Genomic DNA, 10658 nt, shown 5'->3' with positions numbered 1-10658 from the left:
GATTTCACATGAACTAAATTGTGGGGTGCATACAATTTAAAATAATATTTTTTTTTACAAAAAAAAATGTTTTTGGCATAAGCTCATTATCGTCAATGTTTTGTTTCATTCAACACGTAGGTACCTATCAAGTCTATGGATTTAGTAAGTAAGTAGGTACTTGTTGATCAAATCATGTCCAATGCGGTAAACCCTTGAGTTCCCTCGAAATTGAAGATAACTACGTGCACAATTTCTCATGTCCGTGCTTCTAACCATTGAGTTGTCTTGTCGGGAGCTGATCTTGGGTGCATCATCAATACATATAATAAAATTGAAGAAAGGTCAAATTTGTACATTGGATATTTTTTTTTAATTTTTCGTGATAGATGACGAAAATACAGTTTCGGAAATTTTTGTCTGTCTGAAAGAGCATCACTCGAAATCTACTGGACCGATTTGTTTGAAATTTGGTATGTAGGTACCTTATATACCGGGTTAACATCTTAGATACATTTCATCCCGGTAAATGGTCAGTTTCCCGTAGGATAATTGAAAAACTCCCGGGTTAACATTTTATAGATATTTCGTCCCGGAAAATGAGGAGGGTCCTGTAGGAAAATTAAAATAACAATCCACGGAGTCGATTTACTTTAAAATTTTGTAGAAAGGTGTAAACAGAATATAAACAAATTGTTTTTATCGATTAAAGTCTGATATAGATATAATGGGCGCAGTATGTATCAATATATCAGTATAAAACTCTTCCGTTACTGAGTGACTGACTGGCTGACTGGCTGACTGACTGACTGACTGACTGACAGACAACATACACCCGAAACTGTTGGGCGGGAAGCTGAAATTTGGCATGTAGGTGAGCACTAAGAGAGGATTTTTGGAAATTCTACTCCGAAGGGGGTGAAAGGGGTGAAATCTGTAAATATGAAAGTTCTACACCGTTAGTGACTTGAAAAATTGGATTTTGGTTGTTTACAACAAAGTAATGAATACGTATTTCAGATTTTTCTGAAAATTAACTCTCAACCCCTTCATAAGGGGGGTGAAAGATTGTATGGGACTTAATACAACTTTCAAGATAAAAAGCTGAAAATTGGCACACTTACTTTTTGTAGCAAATAACAGTAATAGTAAATACAAAAAATATATATTTTGTATTTACTATTTTTATAGTTACACTACTACTATTATTATAGTTTAGTTTAATATTTTTATTTCGTTTGTGGTTAACAAAAAACCGGAACGTAAAACGTCATGGAAAATGGGATGGCACGCGTTGCAGAATGCGGGAGTGGGAGTAGGAGCGGGAAATGGGAAGGAGACACGTAGTGGGAAACAGGACGGGACACATTGCAAAAAACATGATGGCACAATATGCAGGAAACGGTACGGGTACGGTACTTTACATTACATAGCAGGAAGCGGGATTGGACAAGTTTGCGGGACGAGACACGCAGCGGAAAACAGAAAATTGAACTAAAGATGAGAAAAAATGCGAATTTGAATCATATATGTTTACCAGTCTTACAGAGTACGCGATAATATTACTGAGATTTTGGTATGAAATTCACGCGGGCGAAGCCGCGGGCAAAAGCTAATATGCAATAAAATACAAAAAAAATATCTGAAAACAAACTAGTTCCAATTTTCTATTTATAAATTTCTACTTTTACAAGGCATATTAGGATATTTTTGTGTTTTTATTTCAGTGATAAAGACCCAGCTGAAAATCAGCGCTGTGGCCTATGAGACAGCATACAGCTGAGCTGGTTACCTTTTCGGCCTCGGTTTTTGAATTTACAATTATAAAAGTTCTTTGGTAATGATTTCACAGACAGACAGAAGCGGCAAAGACTTTATTTTAATATGTAAGGATGCATAATATTGGATCTGTGCGAGGCCGAGGATGGTCGCTATTTAGGATTAAAATTTAATTGTGCTTAACCGAATAAGTTTTTCTTTCTTTCATTATAAGATTAGCGGAATTCGAGTCTATAAATGGACCTAATAAATAAAAGAACAACAGTAATGCCAGGTTATATATTTAAAAGTATTTCTCGAGTGGTTCTCCGAGGACCACCTCTAGGGTTCTGACAGCGTCCTTGGTCGCAGCCTCGATCCTGGCGTCTCCATCTTCGAGGAGCTCAGCTAAGAATGGCACGCTCTCTGCTAGCAGCGGCAACCAGCTGCTGCCTAGCTGGGTTGCCATGGAGACGAGACAGTCTAGCGCTGTTAGTCTGGAAGGAACAAAATTTATGTTAGAAATTTATGTTAGACAAATGAAAAAGTAGGGGGGCCTACTTTCAATATCATTTCACTACAACTTTTGAACGGCTAAACCGATTTCCATGAAACATGCAAGCTGAGAACACTCGGGATAAAATTATCTATGACACAAAAAAAAAACTAAACGAAAATCATCCGTTTGGGAGCTACGATGCCACAGACAGATACACACAGACGGACACGCTAAACTTATAACACCCATCTTTTTTGCGTCGGGGCTTAAAAAAGATAATAAATAAACAAAGAAATAAACAACGCTCAACGGTCCACACTAAGCACTAAGCTTGTATCGTGGATAGATTTGCAAACAATATTGCCACTATCACATTTTTATCAAATCCCTTTATACATTTTTCTTAATCTAAGACTTATTAGCGAAAAATAAGACCGATCTTGACAAATTACATAAAAGATTTTATTAGAAAGTAGTATGGTTTTCCATTAAAAATGTAAATTTTGATAGTCACCGTTTTCGGTTTAGTAAATTGATGTCAGTTTTCTAATTTACATTGTTTTACGAATAACCCTTTTTAATCCTTACATATTATAAAACAAATTCCTCTTCCGCGCCTGTCTGTTCGCGATAAACTCAAAAACTACTGCACAGATTTTCATGCGGTTTTCACCAACAGATAGTGTGGTTCCTGAGGAAGGTTTAGGTGTGTTTGTTGTGTGTTTAGGTGTAATTTTAATAAATTACACCTAAACACACAACAAGTGCACACAAACATAATTGTTTACACCCGAGCGAAGCCGGGACGGGGCGTTAGTTAATAATATACAATACTGACCTTATCTCCGCGTCATTATGCCTGGTCTTCAACAGAACTTGGTAATTCAACAGCTTCCACAGTGAGTCATCACCAGTGGCCACTGCGAACTGCGATATGCAAGGGATTAAATACTCTGCTGCCCTGGTCTTAAGGCTCAAAACTCCTCCAACGGTATTCTCCAACTGGTCAACCACAGGCTGCATCAAGGTTTCAAATCTTTCTTTGTTCAGGAAATTCTGACTGTCATACAAAAACACTGTGTGCAAAGTTTTGATGATGTATTTGACCAAAACTATGCATTTTTTGTCAGAATCGAAGTATAGATCTTCAGTTTTGCTATTGTTGCACGAATCGAGTAGTTCCGAAGCGTTTTTTATGAAATGGCCGGCGAATAATACGAACAAGCCTTTCAGTTGGTCGGCGATTGCGCAACTCAACCTGTAAAAAAAATTAAAAAGTTTATACAACATTTAATAGACAATAAATAAGTAACAAATAAAGTTATGAGGAGTTCCAGACAACCATGTTGCATCTTATAAATTCTTACAGAGATAAAATTTCAGTATTAGGATATATTTATCTCATCACAAATTTTCCTAGTTCCTTCCAAATCTGTTAAGCCAGGGTGTTTGGCAATAAACAAATGTATTTATAGTAAGTAAATATAGAAAAATAATTATAGAAAGCAAATCTTAATTAAGATCCATAAAATAAAAATAATACTTTTTTTCTATGACTAGACAATTGTGACATTTTGTCAGCTTGGAAAAAAAGAAGACTCACCTGTAAAAAGTAATAGCTCGATCTTTCTTCGCTTCAACATTAGTCCTTATGGCCCAGTCATAGATCTTAAAATAGAACGGCCGGAAGCTAGTCTCGGACAGTTTCAAAACGAGCCGCACCAACGCATTCACCACTTCGTCCTCAGCTTTATCTATGACGTCATCGTCTACGGTTTTATCAACCGCATCGCTGCGTAATTGTAACGCTGATAAAAAGAAAGCGGTCAAATCTTGCTGCAGCGCTGTAAAGTCAGCTGTCGTCACATTAGCGAAACTGTCAGCTAAAACTGACATGACTGGCCCAATCGCTTCATAGTTTTCCTTCTCTAACAAAAGTCTGTGCGTCTCATTTGCAACTGGAATCAAAACTCTTGGAGGAATAGACGCAGCGATTCTCTTCTTTATTGTAGTCAATTTCGCCAATAAACCTGACACTTTGCTGCACTCCTGGTCTTGCGTCTGCCATTTAGCTAGCAAAATCGCGTATTCATATAAAATCTTTTGCAAATATGGACTGAGGAAAAGTGGGAGGCTTTCGACGATCTTCGTTATTGCTGTCACTGTACTAAGAAGAACTAGTTCTGGAGTTTCCGCTTTACGTTGCTTCTTTAACACTTTAATAAGCGCAGGCATAAATTTACGCATGCTGGCCAAAGCGTGCGCTTTCAAATTGCCACACAATTCTGCTAAACAAAGCACTATAGACGCCATTACGTTAGGAGATATGTTAGGATTGCAAGTGTAATCAGTGACGATTTCCAAAACGGGTTTAAATGGTTCTGGATTTTTAGATGCCAAAAACCTTGTCATCAATTTCAGAGACAAAAGAGCTGTCTGTTGATTGAGCTCCAGTTCTTGATCGCTGACGTCAATAAGAGTCTCGTCTTTGCATTGTATGGTTTTGATTATATCCATTAGAACAGGCAACAACGAATACATTAGCTGTTTGTCGACGTGTGCAAACATTTCGGGGCTAAACTGTATCTTTGAGTTCAGTAGTTCCATAGACTTCCTACGGACAGTCTGCAAATTATGCTTCAGTAATCCTCTTATTACTGAAAGGAACATTGGAGCTGATAAAAGATTGTTCGTGTGATCCAAGAGGTCGTAACTGTGGTGTAACATTACTCTCCAGTACTTCGCTGTCTTTTCGTCCCCGAGTTTGGAAATACTCTGAATGAATGTCAAAATGTTTACGATGAGACCTCTGTAATGTGACTCCATAAGCTTATCATCAGTCGCGTGATTTGTATGTTCTATGAATCTGGAGGAAGCTAAGAATGAATTCATAAATGTTATTATGACATATTTGTACAATCTTAACTGTAAAGCAGTGTGTCCGTTTACACTAAAAATGTCGCTTTGATCAATATCTGTGTCCATTGAATTTTCGTCTTTCTGTAGTGGTAGTGATTTCAAATACACCAACAATTTGTTAAAGTTGTACAAGCACACTTCCGGAGAAAACTCGAGTAAAATGTTCTGGCCAAAATCGAGTCGGTTCATTGGAGCTTCTCGATCAGCAAGGTTTCTGTTTTTAGACTTCTCATGCTTTTTATTATCATCCATGTGGGCTATATGCGTCTCCAGCAACAGGCCTAGGAAAATCCATAGGAAATGATTAGGTCCCAGGGTTTCAATCAATTTCTTGTATAGAGGAAGCCTTCTATGCTCAGGGACATGCAAAACAACATCGGCAAATATCCTCAAAACGGGCACCACTCGAGTTTGCAACTGTTGCAGTTCACGGTCAGTATACTCATCTATACTTTTATCAAGTTTCACCAAAATCGGTATTAGGGTTTCTATGATTTTGACTATTATCTGGAAACTGTAAGCGTCGTCGTGTCTCAACACTGATGAGCCCATGAATGTGAATATCTCCATCATATGATGTAGCACAGCCTCGGGTAACATGTACGACGCATGGGACAGTAATATCAATGCGTGATGATGCGTTTGCGGATTTTGGGTGCCCCTAATACATTTCACAATCAATTCCACGTTGAACAAAGATTTCAACTTCTTCACTTGTTCTTTGTTATTGTCGTCAACAAATTTCCGGCAGTAATACCACACAGACGACAATAGAAGCTGTTTCGTGTACTCAACATATGATTGCTCTTCAAAATTTAAGCATTTGTTAAATATTTGGAACAAGATTTGGACAAAAGAATTATCGACAGTCATTTTCTTTTTACTCTGCACATATTCTAGTAGAGTAACACCTAATTTCCATTCTTTGGTTTCTGTCACTTGATATGACAGCATAGTTAGAACTGACTTCTTTTTTGATGTTTTGTCAGCTGGATCTTCAACCTTAAGCATTCCTTCAAGAATAGGCTTAAAATCAACAAATTTAAGATGAATGTTCTTCATAGCTTTAGCAGCCACACTGGATATGCTTGGATTAGAACTGAAAGCTCCTGCTGATGTCATTAAATAAATCAATTCCTTGGTTCTTTTATCGGGGACTTTTTTGAAAACATCTTCGGTGATTCGTTTCATAATTAAAACACACGAACTGGTGTATGTTTGATGATTCTCTTCCAAAATACTTTCGCCATAATCTTTCAGACCAGCAGAAATATAGTTCCAAATTTCATCTTTCGAAAATGTACTAACGGTAGATTCATTAATGTGGCTGTATATACTTCGCAATACACTTGATTCATAAATGTTGTACTTAAATTTACTTATATCAATTGATGTTCGTGTCTTCACTTTTTCTAAACCATCCAAACACGGTACTATATGTGGGAAGACGTTAGCATTATCCAATTTTGAAAGTAATTTAAGAAAATTGGACTTAATATGAGCAGGAGAATCCCCAGTCAATATATTTGTGAATTTTATGAGACAATTCTTTCTAAATATTTTTTTCACTGGGGTTTGTTGTGTGAGTACTGTTTGTAGAACCTGTATAATTTGTTCGTGATCTAATAATAACTCTTCCTTATGAGACATTAGCTCTTTTACTAGCTTTAAATAAACAGTTTCATTTTCCGGTTCATCTCTCAAAATATAATTCATAATATCAAACACTGCCTCCCTGATTGGTGCCATTGGGTTGTTCAGATTGAACAATATCATCAATATAAGTGAATCTGATTCATATAGCCATGTCTCATCTACTTGAGCACCACAGAAATTGTACAACAATTTGATTGTTTTTAACTGTAATTGAGGACCAATTACATCTTTCGGATCTTTGGCATATAAAATGTGTCCACATGCAAAATTAGCTAGAAATTCAAACTTCTCCTTACTGTTGTCACAGAATTTTGACAAAAGTGACTTTAAGAGGTTCACATATTTCTTATCATAAGTAGGAATACCGCAGCCAGTTATAAAAATTTCATACAACCTCCTAACAAGTATAGTGCCTGGTATTGCACAAATATCGCACCAAGGTTTCGTAATTCCCTGGACTGTCATGTCTTCTATAATTTTTGTAAATATATACTCAACCACTTCGAATAGAACTTTATCATGTTTCCCAAAATCTATAAATTCTGTTACATTCTTCACTGAAAAGCTTTTGTCTTCAGTGCTTGCTATTATTGCTCTGTTTTCAACAGATTCTAGAAGTATGCTCAGTATCTTAATTATTTCTTCAGCTGTAGCCCATTTCAATGAACATGTCTTTAACAATAAAAACATATAAACATCAAGTGTGTTGGATTTGTTCAATTGAATATCATCAAGTATATTATCAAAATTATTAGCTTCATCGAAAAGGGCTTTGTAAACCAAATGTTTTAATACGTCAGCATTATCTCTATGTGATTCATTCAATCCTTTTAAATTCTTTGTCAAGTCAAATTTTTTACCCCAAGGTGAGTTAACAATTTGCCATGTTATTTCAGCTGTTACCTCATCATGAGGAAACAGGTGAGGTAAGACAGTTAACACCGTATCTTGATTAACAGGCAGCATAGGCAAAGAACAGAATTTCAACATCAACTTCATAACAACTAAAACCCAATCTTTTGAAGTTTTAGAGACAACAATATTAACAAAAGCATTAGCCAATTCTCTTTCAGTCAAAACTTCTTCTAAATATTCATTGGGAAGATCTAATATAGCATCAACAACTGCTGGATTATCATCATTCAGCCTGTTAACAATAGAATCTTTGACAAATTCAGCATTCTCTTTTTTGAGTGATATAAAAGATATGCCTATATATTTAACTGCTTCGATTCTTATGTTTGGGTTGATGTGATTTAGATGTTCAAAGAGATAATTGTCGCCAATTTTGTGTGCAACAGCAGGTTTGAATCCCAGGACTTGAGATAAACTTTTACGCTTACTTAAGGGTACCTTGCTATCAGAACTTAAAATTTCTTTAATAACTTTATCAAAAGCTTCAGGATATTTGGTTTCTAAATTTTTGAGGAGAAGGGAGTACCATTCAAGTATTTTCATGGAAAAGGATGTGTCTTCTTCTATAATCTCTAAATCGCTTTCATCGTCAGATTTAGCTTTCTTGCTGTTTTGTCTATAAGCATTCAGGACACACCTAAAATTATAAACAAAGATGTTTAAAGTTATTGTAAAGAGTTATTAAAAAAACTGTATTTATGTGGATCTGGATTTTAGATGAAACAACATATTATAATTTGAATATAGCAGTACTAAAGCTAACAACAACATTCAACTTAAACACTTAGATGTGATATCTATTCAAAGAAATTTAAGCCCTTTCTATATTACTAACTGAATGTCAAAGCTCATTACTGTATACATTGCAGACTAATAATACTCTATGTGCAGGTAATAATTAGCCTTCTGTTACCGAGCTTAGATCAAGTTTTGATTGAAAAAAATCCTATAAGGTATCTCTGAGCTCAGTGTGCCTTTTGGCAAAGGCCTCCTCCAACTGCCTCCACTGGTCTCCGTCTAAAGCAATGTTATAAAGTAATGTTCTACTGTCCTACCCTTGTTAAAAGTTTGGTCAAAATCCACCAAATAAACAATGTGATTGAGTAAGAGTTTCATATTTAGAATTTACAAGTAACAGATTTTGTGGGTCCAACACTGTGTTGAGTATGTTCTGAGTAAAAATACTAAAAATATTCTTACCTAATTACTTTTTCTGGATGCTGATTCCTCAAATCAACTTCCTCTATAAAAATTATAGGCAGTTCACTAAGTCTTCTAAAATCTTCATTATCATTTTGAACAGCTGAAAGTACACTTGAAAGAAAAGCAAGAGTGAATGGCAAAATATTCTGCTTGTTTTCTACAGATTTCTTCAAGTGGCCACACAATTCACTCATTACATCAACAGAAATATCAAAGAGTATTGCACGTGACAACTTCTTCATGTGCGTTTGGTGTGCATACATCATAGTGATTAACATAACTATGTCATAAGTAATAGTAAACTCCGTAGATAATAATTTTGCGATTATTTCATCAAGTGTCTCTCTTTTGATTGATGCTTTCGTGAATAAGAATCCAAGGATCATATAAGCTGAGGCTCGGAAATCAACAATTGGTGAAACAATTGCTTTCATAACCGTTGGAAATAAAGCCGTAAGTAACGGCTCAGATATTTGCTTATGGGCATTGATTACTCCGATTGAAGTTTGACAGAAGAATGTGAATACTGTGTTCAACTGAGATGCTCTCTCTCCAAACTCATTGACATATTTAACTGTAGCATCAGCCACAAATTTCAAAGATGTTATATTTGAGACGCATTGGTTGTACCACACTTGATTTGCAAGTGGTACACCTTCCTTTTGTATGGGCATTAACCAGCTCCACTTGTTAGATTTGATGTCCATTATTTGAACAAATCTTATAAATATTTTTGAACTATGGTACGGCAATATCAATGCCATGATCGCGTCTTGATTGTACTGGTGTATTTGATATCTGTTGACCAGCCATTCTAAGGCCTTGTGAGCGGATTGTAGTAAAAAGAAAGGTGATAACTCCAGTAGAAACTTTTCAATAGTTTGGTCCAAGTTTTGATTTACCTCTTTTGTCTCAATAGCTCTTTCGAAATCCTTTGATAACTGACTGAATAGTGTATCTTCATAGAAACGAAATCCTTCATATAAAGCTATCAGCTCTTGAAGTCCACTTTTTCCGATCTCATAAAAAGTGTCGCGGTCTTTTAAGGCTGCCTCCTTTGGGTCGAACAGTAGAGATGCTCTTTTTTTATCATCCTTGTAAATAGTCGACTGCGGGACAGCTAGCCGTTGTAGCTGCTCTGCTAAAGAAGTAGCAGCCATGGCATAAGTATCCTTTTATGGTCTGAAACATTAAAAAATATTAGTGAACGAAAGTATCTACACGCCGAAAATAACCTACAAGGAATTATTACAAATTACCAATAAAATATGAGTACCTACCTAACAAAATTAAGGACAGCTCTTTGACAAACATACATCAATTACAAACCAATTAAGGTAAAATAAACACAAGATACAAAAGAATATACCTAGGTAAAATAAGTAGATAGGTACACGCGGTTTGAAACCAAAGCAAACTAAAAAAAATCTTCACTTCGCTAATTTTGGCATAGGTATTGACAATGACAACCAATTGACAGCTCCTATGATAAAAAGTACCTACTGTACCAACCTAATGGCATCAAAATCGGTTAGATAGGTACATAAAGTCGTTTTTAAAATATTCACAATTTTGTTAAAGTTCATTAAAATTTATTTAAAATTTATTGTGTTTGCGAGGTCAAAATTTGTGGCGAACAACTAGTATAATCAATCTATGACGATGGCAACTCCAAACAAATCAGCTGTCGCTATGCTTTCTTGTCTTGCCCTATCTGTCTTTGTTGTTG

The 10658-nt window shown here is 35.8% G+C and overlaps 1 protein-coding gene across 2 annotated transcripts; it reads right to left on the bottom strand.

The window, feature by feature from the left end:
* Positions 1–2022: 2022 nt before the first annotated feature.
* Positions 2023–10402, bottom strand: l(2)k09022 (lethal (2) k09022). Of its 2 annotated transcripts, none has more exons than XM_053744542.1 (5): positions 10299–10402; positions 8927–10111; positions 3840–8363; positions 3075–3494; positions 2023–2234 (listed from the first exon to the last, which is right to left on the bottom strand). In XM_053744542.1, exons 2-5 carry the CDS (start codon positions 10087–10089, stop codon positions 2042–2044), a joined length of 6300 nt encoding a protein of 2099 aa, XP_053600517.1. In that variant the 5' UTR covers positions 10090–10111; positions 10299–10402; the 3' UTR covers positions 2023–2041. The 2 variants fall into 2 exon arrangements, with proteins under 2 accessions (XP_053600517.1, XP_053600509.1); XM_053744534.2 differs by having other exon boundaries at positions 10210–10346.
* Between the last annotated feature and the right edge of the window lie 256 nt (positions 10403–10658).

This window comes from Plodia interpunctella, chromosome 1, assembly GCF_027563975.2.
Source record: "Plodia interpunctella isolate USDA-ARS_2022_Savannah chromosome 1, ilPloInte3.2, whole genome shotgun sequence".
NCBI lineage: Eukaryota > Metazoa > Arthropoda > Insecta > Lepidoptera > Pyralidae > Plodia > Plodia interpunctella.
The sequence above is the reverse complement of the archived record's forward strand: the minus strand, read 5'-3'. Positions and strand labels throughout refer to the sequence as shown.